The 24,709-nt window shown below is 46.1% G+C and overlaps 1 protein-coding gene across 2 annotated transcripts in view; it reads right to left on the bottom strand.

Annotated features, from left to right (window-relative positions):
* The window catches only part of nhsl2 (NHS-like 2), a 58,943-nt gene that overhangs the window by 12,828 nt on the left and 21,406 nt on the right, over positions 1–24,709 (bottom strand). For both annotated transcript variants that reach the window (XM_035409670.1, XM_035409671.1), the window contains exon 2: positions 1,360–1,512. In XM_035409670.1, the coding sequence (XP_035265561.1) occupies positions 1,360–1,512 (153 nt within the window). The remainder of the gene's footprint in view (positions 1–1,359; positions 1,513–24,709) is intronic.

The raw sequence follows: 24,709 nt of genomic DNA, 5'->3' as shown, positions 1-24,709 counted from the left end.
GATGTCATCTCCCCCTCTTTGTTTAAAGTATTTCCTGTCCCCTCCCACTTTCATCTGTCACACATTGGCTCCACATGCGCTTATAGCAGGTTATGACCACCGCAACGTCGCGTACACACGAACGCACAGCAGGTGCTACAGACCGACACGCGACTCTGCCAACGACTGGGCAGGGGTCAGACAACGTTACAACTGCGTGCGGAGCCCACAGCCCACGCACTGCGTTCCCACAACCTCTCTTTCCCCGCATTCAGAACACTTTGTTTCAACACTAATCTGTAAACAGAGCAATCCGAGCCAACGAGAAGGAGGAACACGAGTGAACAAGCAGTAAATTCAACAGTAAATTCAGTGCCATTTCACCGCTCGTCTCCAAAATCTGAATCCGGACAAAGTGAAACACTGAAAACACAAAAAAAGGTTTTGCAGCGGCGGTGGTCTGAAGTAGGCAGCATGTAATGTAGAAGGCGCTGAATGAAGCAGGTAATCAAGCAGTCAGTTCCACATTCCTGTTAGGCACAGGAGCAGTACTGTACTTACTATGCACATACACCCTCACGCACACATACACAAAAACGGGGTGAGAAACGATCGGCTCTGCCGATGGAAGCACGGCAAGTCTCATCGAGACAGAGGGCAGTAAAATTTACAAAGCGAAGCCCACGACACAGCTCACATGCACGGACGGACCGAGCGTTCGAAATTTTCCGTGCTATCGCCGACGAGCACAGTAAAGGGAGAGAGAGAGCAGAGGGAAATTCAGCCCGAACGCACAAGTAGAGGTGCTCTATGGAGCATCTGCATTCATTCATTCAGTCAGTGATTTATTCATTCATTCACTCACGTGCACGAGAGAATAGATACATGTACAGGGAACGGATGGGTGAATGAATAAACGCATAGGTCCTTCAAAAACGATTTGACATGCCAATCAAAATACATCAAACTGATGAGAGGGAAGGGCAGGCACAGGGTAAACTGAGTCAGAGAAAGAGGGAGGAGGGAAGAGAGATAAAAATCTGAAGGTAAAAGAGGCAGTCCCCGCATGTCTCCCGAACGACTGGAGAAACGGATGAGAGAGGAACGAAGACAGGGAACATTCATTAACAGTGTATGTACATATGCATATAAATGCACACACATACGTGCGCACGCACGCGCATACACAAACACACACTCACGTAAACACACACAGTACATGCAAGACTAATACACACGCTCGCGCGAACACGCCCGCGTATACATCGCTGGTCGGAGGGAAAAAAAATAAAATGGATGAAGGGGAAAGGGAGCGCGGAGCCCCCCGAACCGCGGAGCTCGCCGGTGAAAAGCAAGCCGGCCCCCTGTGTCCGCCCCTACCTTGCAGCAGGCTCTGGAGATTGAGCTGCGCCTCCTGATGCAGCTCCTGCACGCACTCCGGCCTACTCCACGAGCCGAACACATTCACATGCTGTTGCCATGACGATCGGAAGTGGGCCGTTCGCTTGTTCTCCGAGTCCAAGTTGGTGGTGGCTGGGAAAGGAGGGGGGGAGAGAGAGAGAGAGAGAGAGAGAGAGAGAGGAAGAGAGAGAGAGAGAGAGAGGAAGAGAGAGAGGGAGAGAGAGAGAGAGAGGGAGGGAGAGAGAGGGGGAGAGAGAGAGAGAGAGAGAGAGAGAGAGAGACAGACATAAATATAAATACGTGGAATTTGCATAACTAATACCAGGGGACAGCTGTTAGATAATGCAGAATTGTAGGGGAGGTACCATAGAAATGGTAGGACGTATTTACCTTCTAAATAAATTTCTAACTAGTTTGCGAATGACAGAAAAAAATAATACAGATAATCACAACTACAGTAACAGTTTAATAAATAGAGGTGTGGTATGTTTTTCAGGCACTGAGTAACACACGCAGCTGCAGGTGTGGTAACTGCATGTGGTGGGAAAATGTCAGCCAATCAGATTGTAGAGAGGAAAATTCCTGTAACTACAGAGAAATGCATGGCTCAAAGCAGCATTGATAACAGCCACGGTTACATTCTGTTCGAATCTCTACCACTATTTCACAACACTAACCCAAACCACATTCACATCATGTACTAGGACAAACTTTCATCATCTTTCATTACCTGCAATGGTAAGAGCTGAAATATGCTGTTTTGCAGGATGATGCTATATGAGATATGTAAAATATTCTCACTGACAGCTTGAAACACAAATTATGACCTCTGTTGTAAGTAATCTGTAGAAGTCATAACTGCAGCTATGCACTGCAGGAAACATTCCATCTGAAACGATTACACAATGAGTCCATCAATGCAGAATACTTTTGAAATGATCAGCTGATTGACAGGTGCGAATTTGGTGTATCTGAATTTAGTGGAGTATTGAACACAATTATCCTGATCGGAAAGAAAGTGCACCCAGAAGGCAAGTGGTTCCAGTAAAAAAAAAATTAAAAAAATAAAAACATTTCTGCAAGCCTGCTTATAGGACAACATCACTGACCAACTCCAAGATCACCAGCAAGCCCTGCAACGGCGGCACTCAATGCCATTCCCCTGGTTTAAAACGTGCGGCGCATCTACCCTGACATCTCTGACTCCGCAGTGGCCCAAGTTCCCGCACACTGCAGCACACTAGCTTGCAGCTGTCAGGAATTGTGATTTGTATTAGACTTAATCACGGCTCCAAAGGAAAAAAAAAAAAAAAAGAATCGGAACTCTTCGTTCTGACAGCACCACCGCTGCCGCGCTTTTCTCCCTCTACTGCCTCTGGTGGAGAGTCTCCATCAATGCACATTAGTCAGTCAGTCAGTCAGTCAGTAGGTCAGTCAGTGAGTGAGGTGAGACACATCAGTACTTCTGCAGCTGTTTCTTCCAGTCACAGACACAGCCTCAAAGCAAAGCAGCGCAGAATCCATGTCATTCCGTAGCGATTTGGGCTTTCACAAAAGTCTTTGTACAGGGGGCAACCGTCAGAGTGACAGAAACGAATTCTAAAAAATGAGAACCCGTGGAAGTGAGTCCCCGTGTGAACGTAACCACAGCTTCAGCACCATCTCTCCAGAGAGGAATTATTGCGCTTTTCCTTCCTCTCACTGACTTCCTTCCTCTGATTGAGGAAGAAAAACAAGCCTGTCTGCGGCTGTGTGGAGCACGCTGACGGGCGCTGGATGGAGGCTCAGGTACTGCACCGCGCGGTGTCCGTCCCCAGAGCTCCCACGCCTCTGAAGAAAAGAGACATCTGAGGGGCGACCAAACGTGCCTGCCTCACCTTCTCCTTCTGAGACCACACCCCAATTTTCTAAGGCCAGGCCCGTGTAAGGCTACCACTTCATTTATAAACTGGAAAAAAGGATGGGTCTTACATATTGTACGTATGTTTGTAGGACACCTTACTTGTTTTCATTATTCAAAGCAAATGGGGAAGGAGCCTGTCAACAGGGCCCGGCAAATAAAAATAACTAACCAACTAATCGCTCAATTGAGGTTTTCACAAGGTGATGCACCACAGCCTTTTTTTTTGAATGGATTTGCATTTCTCATACTAAAAGAGGGTCAAAACAGTGCAAGTGAAATTCAACACAGTCTGCATTGTGGCCTCCTGATTTTAGTAAGGGATCTGTTAGCACACACAAGCCTATCACATTTCGTAGCATTGTTTTATATGAGTAATGAATTAAACCATTAAGTAAGCTTTATGGTGCCTGTGAGGACCTGTAATGTAACTCCACCTTGTGCTTTTTCACAGCACACATGATGCAGAGCATAAAAATTCAATAATGGACTTGAAGCTGAAAAGTTCTCAACAGCTTGAAAGTGCCTTTGTGCAACTCAAAAGTTTAAAAAGACTTCAGAGACAGTGAGGTAGTCAGGGTGACACAGATCAAAATAAATATTAGCTATTAAACTTGTGTTTACTGTGCCCCATAACACAGAGTAAGGAATGGATAAGCAGAAGACAGGTATATATTGCAAGCCATCTAAAAGCCTGTTATAGGGATGTTATTAAGTTATTAAGCCATGTTAAAGGGATAGTCCAACATTTTGGTAAATTCACTCTCTGGCTATCTTACTTATAGTTGGACAATAAGATCGATAACAATTTTATCCCTGTGCGTTCAGTACAAAAATAGTATACAATGAGCTACTGTATATCTACAAGCTGCATGCTAACTGTGCTAATACCTCTATGAATGGCTGCAGATGGAAGCAACGTTAGCTTTGCAAAGTTAAGTGACGGAAATACCTGCCTTAGTTGGGGGTTGCCAGGTGTGTGTCACTGATTGTAAACTTGCGTTCTCGCTGCCACTCCAACTGCAGCCTATGGAGCTGCATACCTGGCAACCCCAAACTCACACTTCAAGCGGCACTGCACAGCTAATTACTGTGCCTAGTGGATGGATACATGGTTATTTGTCAATGATAATTTTGAATTTAGTTGCCTCTAAACCAACAAGGTCTTGCTTTTCTGTTTTTATTTTTACTTGTTATGATCACAGAAGATGCAAGTGTAAATAACTCAGCTTTTGGAGATGCTGGAATGTGTATTTCCATCACTAATGGCAAAGCTAGTGTTGCTTCCATCCACAAGCATTCATAGAAGTAGCACAGTTAGCATGCAGTGTGTAAATATCACCTAATATTTTTGTACCGTATGCACAGGGATGAAATTGGTTATGATCTTATCATCCCACTATGGGTAAGATTGCCAAAAAGCTTGGACGATCCCTTTAAAGGCAACTCTTGGTCAGATCGGCTCTGATGCGACTCACTTTGTTTTCCCATTGGCCTCATTGTTCCTAAGATGGGTCAGAGGACAGCAAGAGGGACATTTGGAGTTTGGAGTACTGAGAAGACATACTGTATAAACTCATACTCTAAGCATAGGTCAATGACAATTTCCATAGTGTTGACCATACAGATTTTTCAGGCGCAAATGTGCGTAAAAGCATGAAATTTGATCAAATTAGTTTTTTTTTAACAGAGAAAAACAAAAAAGCATGAGCTACCTGAGAGTTTAAGGGGAACGCTTCACTAAATCATGCCACATTACTAGGCTTCACATAGGCTACCCTCTTCAATACCATAGCCCTACCTCTATTCTCCATCTCACCCAACACTGGAGATGTGTCCATGCATGTGCCTAACAGTAGACGTGACACCTAATTAACCAAATGTATTACAGCCTATTAGCAGTATGATTAAGTAACCCAAAATGATTTGTGTCAGCTCTGATACTTAATTAAGCCCCACTCCAAAGTGCTCTTCAAAACCAAATCCCATAGAACACGCAGTACAGCAGGCATTCCAGAGTAAGCCAAAATGGCCCTATTGGGGAGTGACTATATGACAGCAATGGTAGTCATTCCAGGTGTGTGGTCCACAATGGAACATTGCTGGTCAATTTCAGACAATACGGGAGATGACATTACATCATGTATGGCTGACCAGATGTAGCCAGGGCTATGTACATACTGTAGATGACACTGACACATATTTGCAAATTTTTTTTAAGCAACAGAGGTTAAGGGTCTTGGTCACGTGAAGAAGAGCAGTGCCTCATATTTGAGAGAGAAACTTCCAATGTGCTGATTGCAAATCCAGCCACTATACCACTCCACCCCATAATTACCACCAACATAAAGACATTTATGGGACTTGAAGCTGAAATTCAGCAACAGGCGTGGTGAAACGAAACAGGGATTTTTCTTAATCTTGATATTTCATCCCCTGGGCTGGTTAAATCTGGTGAACAGCACTACAATTGACTGTGAGAAACTTTACAAGTCAAATTACGCCAGTGTTCACCTAGTGGATCAGCTAAAAGCTGACCATTCAACTCAACTGGCATACATCATTCCACTTGACTGGCCTACACAGCATTACATATCCGAGGACAAAGCAACTTACATTACATGTTATACATGCAAAAATGGGATATTTACTTAAAGACACTCAAGACTGAGGCCAATGCAATGGGTATAACAGCACTGTCACACTAGAAATTCCATCCTGCAGCCTTTCAGTAATTCCTAATCTCAACAATGCCGACAGGAACACTGAAAACAAAAGTGGTGAGGCAAGGGGTTCTTTTGTTTGCTTACATATGAAAGGGAAATTTGTCCTTGACCGCATCTCTGAAAACATTTAGCCACAATAGAATATGCAGTGTTTACAGCAGCCAAACTAAAGCCACTCCACATGCAGTGGTTTTCCTACCACTTGAAATACAGGTCAGCCTGGGCCAAGAAAAGCCACTGTAGTGAACCTTCTGACCTTGAGCTCAAATGTGACCAAACCAAGCTGAACCAAAGTGGTTTCGTTCTCTCTTTGTAAAATATGGACGTTTTACTTTCCACATGTTGACAAATTGAAAATTAATATTCTTTCCAGTTGAATGTCATTGAGGAATTTTTGCGGAATTATGTAATGAAAGGTATTAAGTTATTGGATAAAACAGCTGTTTTTTGTGAGCACTGCTGCAATTAAGAATGTTTTGCTGACTGCGTGTAAAGTGTTCTTTAACAGCTGTATTCAGTCATTTTCTTCAAGCAAGCACACATATCTATTTGAAACAAATTATTATTGAGCAAAGCTTGAATTCTAATCACGTAATGTATGCAAATTTATCTAACAGAAAATTTTACAACAAGCAATTATATACAACTGTGAATGTATAAAAATAAAAAATTTACATGCACTTGTCTGTCATGCTGTATTCAAATGAGCTGTTTGGGAGGAGTGGGGAACAGACGGTCAGCCATGCCTGCTAAAATGAAACAAAAAGGTGAAAGATGATTTTGAAGAACTCCGTGCCAGAGCATGACATCAGAAGTTGGAAACTTTTTGAAAACACAGACCCACCCAGTTTCTGAAATGCCAGCACAGGTAGGAATATCTGATGATTCTCTTTCACATGTGGAATCAAAAACTGACCTTTCTCCAGTTCATTACATCACATTTATTTATTTTTTTACCAAATGCTACAATTCAGTCTGACTTTCCCTCAATGTCCTTCTATGAAATTTTATGAAGTTTTTTTTTTCCAGAACTGGCCCACTACGAGCATTTATCTCGTTGTTTGCTCCAAGTCCAACTTTATCACAACGAAATAAGCTTGCATGCTCTTTGTTCCTGTGGGTCAATAGACTGTGAATTCCCTATCCAAAGCAATGGACCGTCCTGCAGTTATTCTTTCTCCAATTCATTATATTCATTTAGGAGATTCTCTTATCCAGAACGATTTACAATATAGGAGAAACATAAGTCATCTCACCTGATTAATATGAACAATAGAGCCAGGTCTGACAAACAACATTCCCAGATCAGCGCATATAAAGATGCAACATCACTAAATCACCAATGCAAGTTTACTATGCTAACTATGAACAAAAGTACATATTTCCAAATACAAACAGACTGCAGCCATAACAAGGCCTTAGAAGAGAAACACAAAACCAAAAAAATACAACTAAAAACCATAAAAGCACCATAACCTGAATCAGAAAACAGTTTGCGGTGTTATGGGGCGTGGATGGGAGGGAAACCACTCCAGAATTGGGTCTTCAGTCTCCATCAGAAGATAGAAGATAGTACTGCTGTACTGACCACTTTGGGAATATCGTTCAACCGCTGTGGGGCCAGTACAGACAGGCATCGTGATGGAGAGACGTCAGGGAGAGATATGGTCAGGGTGTCAGACATGAAGACTGATTGGAAGTACGGTGGAGCTGTTCCATTCGCTGCCCTGTAGGCTAGTACCAAAGTTTTAAACCTGATGTGAGCTGTAACAGGTAGCCACTGGAGTGAGATGAGGAGAGGTGTGACAGGAGCGCACTTGGGAAGGCTGTAAGCTAGTTGGGCGGCTGAATTCTGTATCAGCTGAGGGTGTTTACTGGTGCAAGCAGAGAGACCAGCGAGAAGGAAACTGTAATAGTCAAGGCGGGAGAGCACCGGGGCCTGGACTAGGAGCTGTGCTATATGGAGAGAGGAGTGCTGGTCATCACGTCACACTCATCACATCACACGCACGTAAATACAACAACTCAACTGTCACCACGGTTAAAAATAGGAGTATCGTCAAGGCAACAGCATTTAAAAAACCGTATCTCTGCCAGCTTGTGAAGCAATCGGAACTAGCCAATATTATGCGCCACATTCATCTTGTGAATGCTCACTGTAGCTGCAGAAGGAGCAACTAGACAGCACATACTTAGGCGGTGTGACGGATTTCAGGGTTTTGATGATGGCATGGGCTAATGTGTCAAACTCAGTGAGCAACAGAGGACGGCTGGAAAATAGGATGTACACATATGATCCAGTCAAATGGACGGCACTAACGAAAGGCATGTTTACCCTTTCATGCAGGGATCTACAGTGCTCCCAATTTAGGAGCATTTGCTCCAGAAAATTTATGTATGCTAACTGGAAAAATTATTTTGAAGCACATCTACTACAGTAACTGGAATGCATTAGTGTGCTCCTAAAATTTTCAACTTAGGAGCATATGTGCTCCTTGGAAAAAATGCTAGCATTGAGCCCTGTCATGAAGTCTTTTTTTACAAGCATTTCTTACCTTATTGTTTTCTCAAACTCCAACTTTATCAACAAAGAAAGTGTGCATACTTATTTTTCCACTGTGAACAAGAGACTGTGTGGGTCAAGAGACTGTGAATTCAACTGATTAAAATGCCTATCTGAAGCAATGGACTGGCCAGAAGTTTTTCTTTTCTTCTTTTTGTTTTGCTTTAAATGGAGATTGTAGGAACAAATATATTGTGCACTCAATTTATCATAAAGTCACAATACAAGCTCATGTTTTTCTCCAGTGAACATAACAACAATACCATGTATTTTTTTTCAACACAGCTGCTCCATCCCTTCACTCTGTGAATTGTTTCTGTTTGGCTTTTTCAGCTGTAAAAGTAAAAAAAAAAAAAAAAATACATGCAGAAGTGGAGGAATGTGGTCATTCTTATTTGGGGCATGATGATGGTGTAAATCAGTTGTTAGTCTGGTTAGTCACTGTTGGAGATTCACAAAACTAATAATATGTGGCCGTCAAACATGTTATGTAAATAGATCATTCTGTATATCCATACAGTTCTAAACCCACACCACAATGCTGACTCTACCCACTTGCACACATGTCCCTTTGTGGCTGAAGTCTCTCATAATCCACATTAATAGAAGAAAGCACCTCTTTAATTTGAATGAGGGCATGAAGTGAATCCAATTTCTCACGACAAAAGGATTATTATTTCCATTTAAAAGAAATGACAATGGGGACAAAACGTTTCAGCTGGCAACGCAGAAACAGCGCCGCGGTTAAAACGCAGACTGCCGTATACGGACCAGCCTTCCTACCGCCTCCATTCAGTAACGCCCGAATTCTGAAAATCGAAAACGAGCAGCTGACACTTTCGCCAGCGCTGGAACAGAAGGGGAAGTGATGCGCGTGTGGAGCAGATGCCCGTTAGCGTAGTGCAAGCTTGCAGGTCGCTCAGGCGCCCGTCCCTGTCTTTTCCGTGCTAAAGGAAGTGCAGGGCGTACACACTTCCTGTAGGCCCACAGAGAAGGCTGTCCCTGCCACCGCACTCAGTGACACCTAAAACCCTGCCTGCCCGGAGGAGAATACGTCCCGGCACAGCCTGAGGAACCCGGGCAGGGTCTCCTTGGGTAAGGATACGCGCTTGCAGTAAGCCCTCGGGGAAGCACCTTTTCCCTGACCCGGCTTCACAGGGGAGACCCCGCCAGCATGGCCTGCTGCACAGATGGCAGCTGCACACAGGCATGGACAGATGGCACTGGACTTCACCTGTTTAACCTCCGCCAGGATCGCCCAACCAGGTGACCGTAAGCTCCAAAACAGCCCGCAGTTTTATTTTTTCAATACTTTGCGCTGGTGCATTTCAACACAGTGCCCGTACAATAAAAAAAGGAGAAGTATGTTTCAACAACCAACCTTTATTTTTTTAGGACACGATTCCATTTTGTGTTAAGCTGTGTGCACAAGTCACTCCATTATTGTGACTAAATTTAGCATGTTTTTATACACCTGTGTTTTTATACACAGTCCCAGTTGCAAGCAGCCATTGAGCACAGTGAGGTGAAAAAACACATTGGCCTTTGTGGAGGAATGTTATGCACTCGTGCTTTCGCACCCACCTGAAAGAATCGCACATTGAGTCACCCGCAGTCACCGAGGACAAGAAGTCACGTTTTTATCCGCGATCTTCTCCAGACAGTCTATTATGACTCATCCGAAAGCACACCTCCATCTTTAACACCGTCTCAGCTTCAATAATCTAATTCTGACACAACTTTGCAAACCGATGAGAGTTCAGCCTCAGAATAAAACCCAGAAAAACACAGGGATGCAGTTTTACCCACAGCATCAAAAGGGGGACTTCTGTGGAGACAAATGTGGCTTTCAACACCACTATAAAACAACTGTGGTCTCTGCTGAAAGAAAAGTAATTAGATAGCTTTACAGCTGTTTCTGGTATGACGGCCTGTTCAATCATACTGTTTCATGGTGCTTAAAAGCTGATGCACGCCTGCTTAATCAATTGGTAACAGCATGCATTGCCGGCTGTGTTGGGCAGTTCCTGGACTGGCGGGCAGCTAGGCTTTATCAGACAGGAAAGGAGGTCCTTCCAAGAAAAACAAATTGACCGCATGTTCCAAATACAGGACTCTACGCCTTCCTTCTGGTATGTGAAGAGTAGCTGAATGGTATTAAAACTGACTCTATGTAAGGTTATCATTAGCTTAGTCACACAAGTGCCCTGATTAGGGTGTCAGCCTTTTGTTAAATACTATATCAAGCGCTCTTATATAAATGCTCGAAACTCATCCCTACATCTGCAAATTAATGTAGCTCCCCTTTCTTGTGTAGTGTTCCTCTACATGGTGACATCACCTGCTGCTGCTGTAGAGAAAGTGCTGGCAAGGATGTCTTGAAATGTTATTTTGAACTGTAATTGCATTTTGTATCTTCTTACAGTTCTTACAGCTCTTCCTACAGAGTCACGTGGCTTCCACACTGAAATGCGCACACTACTGCAAATGGAAGCATTTATGCTGTAGAAATAGACTACGCCGTTGCCAAGATCAGCTTCTTGCCATGGTGATTTAAGCTTTCCACAAGTGTCCTCGGGACATCTTCAGGGGTGTTTTAAGGTTATTTTAAGCTAAAGCAAGCATACTAGCTAATGACTGCTTTAATCACCTATGAAATATTGATGTCATTTCACCTGCAAGCAATGTGGTCATGTTAAATTGGAGATAGTTCAAGATTTAATAGCTTGGCATTTTAAATAAAAAAATTATTACCATTTATCCCACAGAAATTAACTAGCTGAAACCACATGCCTGTGAACACACGGACATCATGTCAGGTCAAATAAATTCAAAATGTTCAGTGACCTGGTTGTGGATTTTAAAAAATACATTATGTAAGACTTTTATACAAAGTACCAAGCTAATATTGGTTTGTTTATTTGGGGATTAGTGTTTTTTTCCTGGCAGAAAGCATCTTTGTGAGGAAATACAACTTCACCTGGCTGGGAAATAATATTACCATTACCTTCTGTGCATGTTCCTGCTTGCTGTCAGAAGAGAGATGTAGTAAACAACGCAAAAATAGCAGCACAACTATACAAGACCAAATTACTCCAGCATTAGACAGAGATTCAAAACACTGAAGATATTCTGTTCCAAACACACAGGCTGTACTTTCCTGTGGTAAACACCATTAGCATCTGCAATAATGAGATTGACAGTGCTATGTATCAAGTTCCTGCTGGTAAAGGCCTTGACATCATCGGTCACGTGAGAAAATTTTATTGTCTGAAGATAATTTTAAGGGCTCCTGCAAGCTGTCTGGAAGATTTCAAAGATAATGTCATTTACCGCCTACTTCAAACACAATCCCTTTTTTTTTGCACGTGTGAATATTGTACACAGTTAAATCATGCTCCCATGACCAAAAACAGCTGCAAAATACACTGAGAACATAGTTTGGATTGTTCACGGTGGATTAGAAGAATCATTACAGGAGATGAGAAAACCCAGGCGGAATCTTTTTTTTAAAAGCCAAAACTGGGGTGAAAGTCCACGGTGACTGACTGGCGGAGTCGGTAGCTTTCCCGCCCGGGATGTGTTTACACAAAGCTTCCAGAACAATTCCCCAGGAAAAGCATTGTAATGATGTCATCCCTGGCTGTTTCCTGTAGCGCGGCGCTGACCGCACGGGCCGCGGCACCGGGCCGCTCCACGCTTCCACAGCCCTCGCCGTCGACGATCGGCCCTGGTTTCTGCAACCTGATACTCGCGCCCTCTCTGTTTTCCAGTCAGCTGGCCACAGAGCAGTTAATTAGCCCGTGGGAAAAGAGTCCCTCGCCTTCTACATCACACGCTGTGGTGAAAGAACATTAAAAAAACCCACAGAAAACAGGCCAGGTCTGAGAGAAAGCGCCCAGAGGAGCCCTCAAAAAGGAAGCAATATCCAAACAATACCAAGCGAACCGAGCAAAGTAAGCAATAGACTCTGTCAAAAGAAGTTTTCAAAGAACCTGATTTGCTCAAACACGGGTGCTAAAGCAACAATGAAACACACAACCTGCCATGAGGGAGAACTATGAAATGTAAACCACCGTGAGCTAACACAAAACAAAGAATACAATGAAAACTCCTAATGGGGAGCTTAAATGTTCCGGTGCTGGCGTTCAGGCAATATAAGGAAATGTTCAGGCAATATTAGCGATTGTACAACGCATACACACACACACACACACACACAGGCCACCCTGCTGCACCTTCCAGGCTCTCTCAGTGAGATTGGATGTGGCAGAGGGAGCAGCCCTCCTGATTACTTCCAGGGCCCATTGTCTCTGGCAGAAATTGAGGGGAAACGGCACTTCATCTCTTTCCTGCCACAGTGCAGAGAGCTTTAATAAATCTGAGGCCTTTGTGCGGCCGCCCCTGTCCGATGGTGCATGGCTCCACACCTCTGGCATAAGTAGAGGAGTAGAAGCTAAGGGCAGCGGGGTGGAGGACAGGGGAAGGGGGGATATGGGGACGGGTATCGCTAAATTGTCTTGACCTTTTCCTTGACCAAAGCAGCTTTAAAAACCCCAGCTGCATAACTTCAGGAGAAATATTTATTGAAAGTAATCCAGGGTGAGTCACAAAGGCAAATAAAACAACTCGCTGCAAACCCAAAAAAGAAGGCCTCAGAATACAAGAAGAAGAAGAAGAAGAAGAGGAGAGGGCATGGAAAGAGTGACAGTGTACAGTCTACCAGTCACAGACAGCCTTGAAGAGCCGCGAGTGAGAGACCACTTCTTTCCGCTCCAATTACAGCCCAGCGTGTTCGCTCGCACACTCCGCGACACGCTCAGCCAGAAGCATACATATTCCAAACCATGCCACCGAAAGGTCAAATCCATCTTCTCGATACACACTTTTCCCCAGCGCTGTGCCAACACAGCGCCCAAAACTGTCAAAATTAGTACAGCACGTGATATGCGATTGATATGTGCGTTTGAGAGGGAGAGAGCGCGTTTATGTGTTTATGCGTCCCTTTAAGGGAATGAATTAATATGCAAGCCTAAATTAGAACCTTCTGGAAAGCTCAGCTGATGAGTGGGCCGGGCAAGAAGCCTCCGCGTGGCGCAGGACTCCCGTTTATGAATTTATTCACACGTTTTTGCACGAACCGCAACACACAGCACCCCCACTGAAGCGAGCGCGGCATGACTGACAGCTCTCATTTCATTACTATTTCCCATCAGCGTTATTAACACTGCCAGACACGGGCGCCGGGCCACGGTGAAACAGCCTTCGTTCGGAGGCTCATTTGCATAATATTTCGGCGAGGTTTAATTTCCCTCCTATTCATATTCCCCGGCAATTAGCGCGCCTCGGAAAATTTCTCTCCGAGTCCAGAGTGAAATATTCTGCTGCCGTGGCGATGCGCGGGAAAGTCAGGATTCCAGCGGGTTATTATTATCGTGGAGTTGAGCTGCGCTCACGGAATTCTGTGGTAAAAAAATCAGGCCAGTGGAAGCGAAATCAGACCTCAGCGCTGCTGGTTTGCGTTGAGAGTTTGAACAGAAGTGACTTGCTGCTGTATCGCATCTTGCTGCGTGCTGGCTTTGCCCTCAGCAGACCGTGAGTTATTCTCGCACTGGGGTGACAAGATTCCATGTTCCAGGGTGAGAACACCGCTGCCACGGGAAAAAAACGAGCCTGTTCCTCATGCGCGTAGAGCTTGCCCATCAACGCCCACAGCCCAACACGCATGCTCCCCTCAGTCATGTGAAGAACACGCATGTTTCGTTCGGACGCACAGCATATTAGTAATGTGCCGCAGAAACTTGTTGCTCGTGTAGTGAGACCACGGCATGATGACAGCCTATTGGCCGGCTACCAAAACATTTACACCCTCATTACAGCAACATCAACATCATCAGAGTTTGCCTGCCGATTTTGCCACATACCTGAGGGTGACCTTCCCTGGCGTACCGAACGGTTTAAAAAAGGGAGGACTATGCCACAGCAAAACAGAAAGTACACGCTCACTTCTTTTAAAACAGTCTACGGTACGATATCTGAGGGACTGCGCTCGTGCTATCTCCTTCACCCCTCAGAAAACCGGGACCGGGCTCCGGTCCGTACGGAAGGGAGATACAGATAGTAGGCTTTTCGCTTACCTCCCCTGCTCCTGAAAAGTTCGATTTTCTCCATGTTTGCGCGCCCCGCACCGCTACCCGACTAGAACGCCCGCCGGGCTCTCTACGCTGGAACCCTGCGCTGGAAGAGTCCGAGCCCCGGCCACAGAGGAGAACCAGAGGCGGGAGAGCCGGAGAATCACTGGGGCTGGGAGAGCAAGCGAGTGTGTCGCTGATCGAGCAGGAGGCAGGGGGAGGGAGAGAGAGAGGGAGGGAGAGGGGGAGAGAGAGAGAGAGGGAGAGAGAGAGAGAGAGCAGGGGACTGCAGGAGAGCATGCTTCCTTCACCACGTTGGGGGAGAAAGGCAGGAAACGAGCAGGGAGCCGGCGTTTCTGCGCGCCCCCTCCTCCTGCTCCATTGTCAGCGCCCTGCGGCTCTTTCCTTCCCCGCTCCGGAGCCCCTTCCTGCCGCACTGGAGGTGAGGGGGAGCCAGCCAATGGGACGCGAGCGACTGCGCAAACCTGTCGCAAGGGCAGAGGCGTGTGAAACTGAACTCTGGGCTTTCGGGGGCCAACGGAAAACCAGCACCTCACGCATGGCGCTGTTTCACAGAAACATAACAAAAACAGCTGATTTGTCGCCCCAGCAACATCACCGCCCTACACCAGGTTGCTAATGAATTCTTTCACACGCGACAGCTACACAGAGATCAATTTTTCATATTGCACCTAAAGATGCGGCTCACTCCAACAGACCACAGCTGTATACGCGAGACGTGACAGCTGGCTGAACCTACAAGCAAGTGGTCTCGTACCAGACACACGAGGGCAAGACGTTCCAAGAAAAACGGAAAGGGATGTGTCTGTATACTTCCCATTTCCGAGTATGAAATCTCCACGGACCCAATCAGACTGTGGAAACACACATGTGCAGCACACAAACACAGTATAACCCTGTATGCACACAAGCAGACAAATATACAGGTGTGCTCACAGACAGTGCATGCCAACGGCAATTGCCACTTCCAAAAAACCCAGGACCAGCACTGCAAAAACACTGTGCCCCAAAGTAAAGCTGATTCAGCAGCTCTGAGATTCAATTTTTTACTGGCAGAAAATTGTCTGTCAATGCAATATTCCCCTGTAGTTTCCCTGCCTTCCCAGAGGACTGAAGGTGTCCCAAGTCTACTGCTGTGGCTAATTTACTGGATGATCTGGTCAGCCAGCGTGGTAAAGAACATATAGAAGCTTGAGCAGAAAGGTTTACTCGGCCTGCTTCAACACCTGTTAGTCGCCGTGACAACCACATCCCGGTCTTACATCCCCGCACTCCTCACCGCCAGCCTGGTTCTCTGTGAGAGTGACGTCATCGACCACAGAAAATATGAATGAAGGACCTCACAGGAGAGAGTGGGAAATAAGCAGAGCTCTTTGTCTCTCGGCCGTCTGAGTGGGGGACGTACCCACCACGTCCAGGAGCTGCACATTTTCAGAATGGCGAAATGGCAGCGGGGCTGGGACCTGGAGAGAAGAAGGGGACTGAGGGAGGGAGGACTGCACAAGCGGACGTGTCCGTTCCCAAAGAGTCGGTTACCCAGACACAGAGCAGGTCACCGCCATTCCCCGGTCTGTGCCTGCACGTGTGCGTGCGTGAACGCGTGTGTGCGTGCGTTAATGTGTGTGAGTGAATGTGCGCCTATGTGTGTGTGTGAAGCACTCCAGAACCTCCACAGCGCTACAGACGAGGAAAGCGACTGTGACGTCTCCTCAGCGACACCCCCCCTCTTTGTCCCCTGCAACAGCTCCCTCATCTCTCCCGACGAGCCGTGGGACGCGCTTATAAGGGGCTGTCAGCACCTTTCTCATTCCTTTCTCCCTCCATGCTACACCGGCAAGAAAATGATGAGCACATTCCTGAACAAGAAACCCCGGCAAGCAGCAATTAGACTCCAGAGAACAGCCATTGCTCAGATGTAATTAATAAAAAAACCCAACAGTAATCCAATTCAGTCATGCGGTGCAGTACAGTGCAGTAGAGCACATCCTTCCACTAATATCAACCACCCCCCCCCCACCACCCCCCCACCCCTCACAACTGCTGCAAAGCTGGGGTTACAAAATCATGGACTGGACCATAGCAGGACCAGAGCGTACCCCCAGCCCCAGCCCCAGCCCCCTTCCTCCCTCCCTCCCTCCCTCTCCTCCTGCTCCCACAGGCTAGGGTCGCAGTGGGATGGGAGAGGTGGGGTGTGTGGAACAGAGGAATCGGTACCTGTTGCCCCCTTGGCTCTGTGCCTCCCTTTGGCTCGGCGCTGGGAATTGCCCATGAGTCCGTGCTTCCTGTCCCAGAACATCACCTCATCCCCCGTGCTCCTGCCTCCTCCTGTGACCGGGAGCCCGAGCGAGGGCGCGGGCGAGAGAGCGAGAGAGCGGCGCGTGCGTCCGCGCGGCGGGGGCGTTCGGCGGGGGGCTGCGTGCGAGCGCGACTGAGGGAACGCGTGCCGTCCTCCTCCGCATTCGGCTCCGGCCGGTTACGCACTGTAGTGGATGCGCGATTCATTGAAAGACGGGGAAGGTGGCGCGTGTGTGTGTGTGGATTGGTGGAGGAGGGTAGGGGAGGGGGGGGGTGTATGTGCTTCGGGGGGGGGGGGGGGGGGGGGGGGGGGGCTTATCAGTGAAGAGTGATCCTGAGGGAGAGGGGCTGTGTGGCTGGAGCAAAGAGGGGAGGAGCCACCGTACCCAGCGAGAGAGAGAGAGAGAGAGAGGGAGAGGGAGAGGAAGAGAGGGAGAGGGAGAGAGAGAGCAAGAGAGAGACAGAGAAAGAGAGAGAGAGGGAGAGGGAGAGCGAAGGAAGAAATGAGAAAATAGATAGACAGGCTACAAGCACAAGCACAGAGAAGATGGAGAGAAAGGGGAGGAGACAGATTATGAAGATGAAAGAGAAGAGAGAGCAGAAGGGAATAAGGTGATGGCAGCAGGAGCATGTGTGTTCTCCTACGTCACCGCAGAAGCAAACGCACACACGCAGACACAGACACACAAACACAAACACCTTGTCACTAAGAAAACAGCAAGCTTGCAGAAATGAGGGGATCAGCCCGCCCGTCGCAGGACGTGCTGCAAGGACGCGTGAGCGTGGTTACGGAGGGAAGAGGGGAGAGGAGCGATCGTAAATAACCGGCGGCAGCAGGAGGCGATAAACGGGCTGCACGTGCCGCGCTGCGTCTCGCGCTCCACGCTCTGCGGCGGAGGGGAAGGGAGGCAGCAGAGGACAGCTCCCCAGCGCGCCCCCCCATCCAACCCCCCCCCACAGCCAGCACCCTCTGCTGCAGACGCTGGCTTTAGCATTCCGAACCACGCCGCCGCTCTCCATTATCAATTCATCACAGGCATCTGTCTGGCGAGCACCACGTGACTCGCAGCGGTCGGTGGTCAAGATCCCTCAAACGCGCGCGTGCGCGAGCGCGGGAGCCGGGCGCGCGCGGCAGCTGCAGGGCCGGCGGGTTAGCGATCGGCACCGCGAACGGGAGAATCCATCCACCACGCGTGCGGGGGGGGTGGGGGAGAAGGAGCTGATAATCGGGAGGAAGACAGCAAAGGGTTGAAGCGTCGAGACTTGGCGGGGTGGGGGCTCATTTGTGATTCGATTTAAGGCACTGATCACGCACCTGTTTTAAATGGACCGAACCCCTGGGAGGGGCGTACGGTAGGCGTGTTATTACAGTGGCTGGGCCAATGCGACATAACGAGACTCTGATCTCACCCGCTGGTGTGATGGATGAGCGTCAGACCTGTGACCTGCTCCCTGGAGCTGCACCAGCGGTCTCAGTAAACAGTTCAGGAATGCATTAACGCATCTATTTACAGATTAGCTGTAGCTGGGATAAACCAGATAATCCACACATTAGCCTGTGTTCTGGCACTCTCTCAGACTGGGGTTGGTGTGTGAGATCTCCAGGAAGTTCTCCTTTCTGCTCCCATACAAGCACACAGTGTTTTGGAAGGCATCGCACACTTGCCTATGCAGATGATTTTATGTCAAAGTTATGCGACCAGTTAAGAGAGAAAAAAAAATTGGGGTATGAATTGGTTGAAAACAAAAGCTCTCTACACAATCCTCTTCCTCTTTCACTAAGGAACCCACAACAAATTCTATGAACTTTCCTTAACAAACAGGGAGAGGAGGAAGGAAATGGTGCTGAAAGCATGCAGAACGGCCATTTCCGAGGCACGGGACATCTTGCATCAGGGGAGGCAAAGTGAGGTCACTCGGCGAGTCGGACCCCCTGTTTACACACAAACGTCGCCCCTCGCTAAGGTGAACGTGGGTAAACAGCTTTCCGAAACAAGAAAATAAGGTCGGGCGGTGCCTGCCCCATCCGGTCCGGCGTCCTGTTTGGCAGCTGCTCAGCTGCTGCTCCCCGCACAGCAGAGGGATCACAGCAATGTGAACTCAGCACATCACACCCCCCCCCTACCTCCCAAAACTCATCCACAACCACCTCCTCCCACTCCTCTGACCTTGCAGAAATCAATGCGTCCGACACCTAAACATCAAATAAATTAATCCCCGCCCTTTCCCTCACGAGAATAACCTCTGATCTCGACCATGGAAAAATCACTCCGACTGGCTCTGACTGACCTATCACTAAAGCCGTAACAGGAAAGGGTTAATACCCAGCAAATGCTCTTTCAGATCAGCAAATTATTAATATGTGAAAAATAATCATGTGAGGCACCGAAAGGCTATAATCCAGGAAATAATACCATAAACGTACAGGGTTCTGAACCACCCAACAACCATGTCCTCAATTATGGAGGTTTTGCAGGGCGACATAAACAATGTTGTAAGTTATAAATTCATGGAATGGGCTTTTGGCAACAGGCCAAGCTGAAAGAGGTGCACACACCTCTCAACAAAAAGAAAGAGGGAACAGGGAGGGGACAGGTAAGATGGGGACAGAAGTAAATGTGTACAAATGTGTTTTCAAACGTGTTGTCATCATGCTACACTGACAAATTTGCTTTCCACAGTAGTGAGACTGTACTTCACGAGGTCAGTTGTTGTGGGTTCCAACAGGCACCAGGCACATCTGTCAGTTACATGTCATTGTGGAACAGGATAGCCCTTTCTCTGTCAACCATACATAGCTGCATAGAGTCATTCCAGTTAAATCTCCATAGCTTCTCCTCAAAGCAGAGAAAGGCAGCCTCCACTCCATTAACAGTCCATTACAGGCAGCTTAACAAAGGTTACGTTTTATCCACAAACTGAGTAAGTCTAATGTTCTTCAGAGGCTTTGAACAGGGCTCACCAGTCTTTAATGTCTAATACTGTGGTAGAGCTCAACCAGGTCAGAACCAAAATAAACGAAGTCAAAGTTGGTAAGACAGCAGCAGTTGTTTTGTTTCTAAGCATTACAGTCCTTACAAGTAGGGCCTATCACAACCAGAATCCCACTCAGAAAAGACCCCCCGAGTGTGTGTATTTACCCTCGGCTCCAGTTACAGTGCTTAACACTTCTGTCACAGACACAATGAGCTCTGACCTCATTCCCTCCTGTTGCAAAAGCCTACTTCTGCACACAAAAAAAACAAGCCAGTTTTGTGACCTTTTATCTTTGTGTATATTTGCATATTGAATGTAAATGTGAAAAAAGTAATTTGGATACAAATTTGACATTTGTGTATAAAGTGCATGGGCCACTGGTGAAAAAAATATTGCATTTCTCTGTAAAATTGCTTAGCGATGATAAGTACATAAAGTATGCAAAGCAGCTTTTAAAATAGGACAGTCATGACACAAAAGCATTTCAATGTTTCGCAATTCTTGTCAAGACATGAATGATTGCCAAGATTAGGAAGCATGTGGTGCTCACCCAATTTAAACCATTTTGTTCCAATGCAACCCACTCCTGTCAACACCCATACTGAATATTATCATAACAGTCCACTGCAGTATACCAGATTTACTTTCGACACAAAGACTGCAAGATCAGCCAACATATTTCTTTGTATAATCCAAGCTATTCCTCACCAGATCCTGGTACGTCAAATCCACGAACAGCAAAAAACAGAAACGTACACCAGCACTCCAGAACATCCTTCTGCACTAAACAACCTTCTGCACTAAAAAAACTATTCTGCTGTACATCTCAGTTAATTTCTGGAAAGCTAACCACAGAGCGGAGTAATTCTAACAGTTGCCCCTAATCTCAGTAGTGATTGCACGATTCTCCAGGACAACAGAACAGACTTTCGACTACTTCGGTAATCATCTACAGATACCTTGGCTCCAGAAGACTGTTGCGTGTCGGTATACGTTCTGCCGTTGAAGGTGCAGCTGAGAAGGTGGCCTGTCGCGCGGGTTCCCTGACGACGAGTGTGGATCCGTGCGGTATCGCCCCGTTTCAGAGAACTCAGAGCCGCAGACATCTGGCCTCCTGGGATTACGGGCAATTAGTTGCGTTTTAATAATGCAGCTTCGCTCGCCGGCCCACAGAGCTGGAAACCTCCCGGAGATTACGCCCTGGATTACAAACCGCCCCGCAAATTCCTACTCTGTAATCCCATTCCATTTATTTATTTATTTATTTCGGTTCCATTTGTTTATTTATTTATCTCCCTCTCAAATCCGCCCCACCCCCCACAGCAGTGGATTACAGCTGTGTAATTCCTGTTTTTTTCAGGGGCACATCTGAGCAAATTCTATTCTGAAAAATAAACTGTGGTTTGTAATACGTGTCCAGTTGCTGACAACATGTTTGCTTTTGATGCTTGGGTGCATTTTTTTAGGCAGAAAAGGGCAATTAAAGGATTAAGGTAACTAAGAGTACAATGTAAAATGACTCAAAATACCCTTCCAAAGCTTTCAGTTGTAGTGCTCTTGACACCTACTTCATTTGACCGTGTCAGAATGACCACAGTCTTTGACCTCAGTTTCCCACCTCACCACTGGAGACTCATCTTATGTGTTTACCACAGTGAGATACTAAACACAAGGACATTTGCTCATCTATGGATCTTCCACTGGTTCCCCAAACTAACAAAGCAGAATTTGCTGGAGGATAAATGTCTCTAATGTCGTGATCTTCATCAGGTTGTCCAAGCAGGGCACAGAGGTCTCCTAGGGAAATGGCGCTAATTTCCTTAGCCACTCCAACAACCGCGTTAAAGAATTGCGCTGCTCCTGGGCATACAGGAGTGGAAACTCCACGCATGCCACTTTGATTGATTCTGATGATGATGATGATGATGAGATGTCCTTGAGGGAGACTGCAGAGGAGCGGCCATCACTCCGCAGTGGGGGAGACGAGAGGTACCGTCTTTAAACAGGCTTTTACGCGTCCCCTGCATGGCGCCCTGTAGGATGTACAGGGCTTTAATCTCTTAATGCAAGGGCTGCATGGAGGCCTTAACCAGGGCCATTCACAGGAAATACATTCAGTCCATTATGCCTTCTCATCTGATCTCTCCGTCTCCTTCTTCATCATAATTCCCTCAGCTCTACTCCACGCTAGTGGTTCAGTTTGCATTCTGAACCCATAGTTACAAAGGAAATCATGAAATCATCAACCACTTCATGGTGAGGATCAAATGTCTCTAGATGTTTTCAGTCAAATTCATACCTGAATGACAACCAAGAAGAAAAGACAGAAGGTTGTGTCCCTGACTACTCTGAGGTCAGCTGGTGTTTTGTTTACGCTCCAAACAAATATGTAAACAAACAACCATTAAAAATGAGAAGGTAAGATATGTCTTGATCTTAATAATGCATGTGTTACTCCAGATGTGAAACAATGGCAAGTCCATAATTTAAATCAGTAGCATCATATTCTGTTCATCATGGTTTATCATCGTTCTGTCAGGAAATGGTACATTAATGAGAACACTCACATATGCCATTCAAATTCAGTATTACTGCTTTCCGATGTATCACTCACTCGGGGTGTGAAACGAGGTGCGAAAAATGTTGCTACACGTTGGTAAAATGCTAAATATTTTCTATCAGTGAGGTACATGATGCAGTTTCCATGTTGACCTATGGTTCCCAGCATGCATATGGGCTGTGCAGAATTCTGTCATTTTTATGAGCTTATCTCTTATCTGTATACGGGAAAGAAATATGAGTAAATGTAGCCAAATTTGGAGGTATTGTTCTTTTGTGTGGATAAGCGGGATAATGCTAGGCCACATTATAAACCAATGCTACATGTCAGGAACTGTAAGCTTTGTAGTCTGATTAGTGATAACTTGCTATGTCCTTGTAGCTTTTTAAGGCACCAAACAGCCCTAAAATCCACAATATTTGAACATATTTTAAGTTTCCATCAATTGCCTATTTTATCTGACAAAAATCTTTTAAATACATTTCTACAGTACTATTCTTAGCAGACTGCAGAACTTTCTGCTAAGAATTATTGTAGTAAAGGATTCCTTTATAAATCCACCATTTTGGGAGAGGGCCAGAATTCCAGCGTCTCACATTCACTCTGCTCTCACATTAACCCCAGTAATTGTATTCTGAGTGTAAAAGAATGGGTGGTCAAATGCTGATTGAATATGTGAGACAGGCAGACAGAGAAAGAGAGAGAGAGAGAGAGAGAGAGAGAGAGAGTGACCTCCATGTTCTGTGGTCGGTGTCTTTCTGCATGACTGCATGACAGCTTTTTCTTGGCCAACTTGCTCAAGAGTCCCTGTGGGTGTGTCCTTTTATCCATCCTCTCCATCATTTCTCAATGGCTGCTGAAAACATACTGAGCCAGCACAGCAAAGAGAGAAATGCCTCACCTCCCAGCATCCTCTTTGTTTATCTCCCCTCTCTGTTGCTGTGGACACCATAACCAGACAACTCGCCTTTCAGGACCTAGTAACATCTCACCAGCTCACCATGTGTTCAGTTACAGTCACAAGACACATTTGTATAATCATAGCAATGCTTTGCATTTGTAAATATTAATACACAGTACATACAATATACATATTGTCGTTTCAGCAACTGATACTGCTCTGCACTGTTCTACTATAATTCAGTTGCTTATTTTCAGAGAATGTGACTAATCTAGGACATAAGACATGGCGATACCGCTAAGCAAATGCTTACGCCAATTATCAAGGAAAAACACTTCCGTTTAATATTACACAGGTTGTAGCAGTAACAACTGAAAAGCAATTATTAGTCTAGTCGTTAGCCATTAGTCGACCATGCAGTCTATATTGTGCTCCAAAGGGCTTTGCCTGGAGGGCAGCGCAGTGAGTTAAAGCACTGAAGCATAAAGATGTCCTTAGTGTGCCAGCTAGAGACGGGCAAAGCTCCCTGGTGCTAAGCACCCAGCTGCCTGGCTTAGCAGGACGCAGCCTAGGCTGCAGATGGCCTCCACTGGCATTCTAACAGCATTACCGTTTAATGAGGACAACTTCAATAGGAGACCTGAGGAACCGATGGTTCCGCTGTCTGGTCCTGCCAAAACTGCACTGACAGGGAAGCGTGAGCTGCTGAAAGAAGTACCCAGTACTCCTCACGTTCATGTCTGAAAACATTTATCCAGCGGTAAACAAGATGTTTTCCACAACTGTAAACATCAATCATCAAACATCCAACAGTAAACAAGTACAATCAGACCCCCAAGACCAATACAACCAACTCTACAAAGACTTTAATGGTAAGACACTGCTATTGCTCCCAAAGATGCCATCGTATAGCCTTATGTCAAATACAGTGCCCCGGGGTACTTATTAAGTTCCTTTATTTTTACAGGAAAAAATAATAAGGCTGACTTACAGATCCATCATGCAAAATAGAACCCTCTTGAAGAAACTGCATTTAAACATTTAAAGAGCGAAGATATTAATCAATATTTATAAAAGCATGTATTATTAACGCAAAGTACATAACACTGAGGCACTGAACAGAAATAACATTTTAGTTCAGAGTACTTACTGCCCAACTTTATCACACAACACCAACTGTGACTCAACTCAAAGTATTTAGGTTGCAGTAATAACACAGTAATGCACAGCAACAACCCATCTGAAATCTGTCCTTG

This window comes from Anguilla anguilla, chromosome 3, assembly GCF_013347855.1.
Source record: "Anguilla anguilla isolate fAngAng1 chromosome 3, fAngAng1.pri, whole genome shotgun sequence".
NCBI classification, from domain to species: Eukaryota; Metazoa; Chordata; class Actinopteri; order Anguilliformes; family Anguillidae; genus Anguilla; species Anguilla anguilla.
This window is presented reverse-complemented; position numbering and strand designations above follow the sequence as displayed.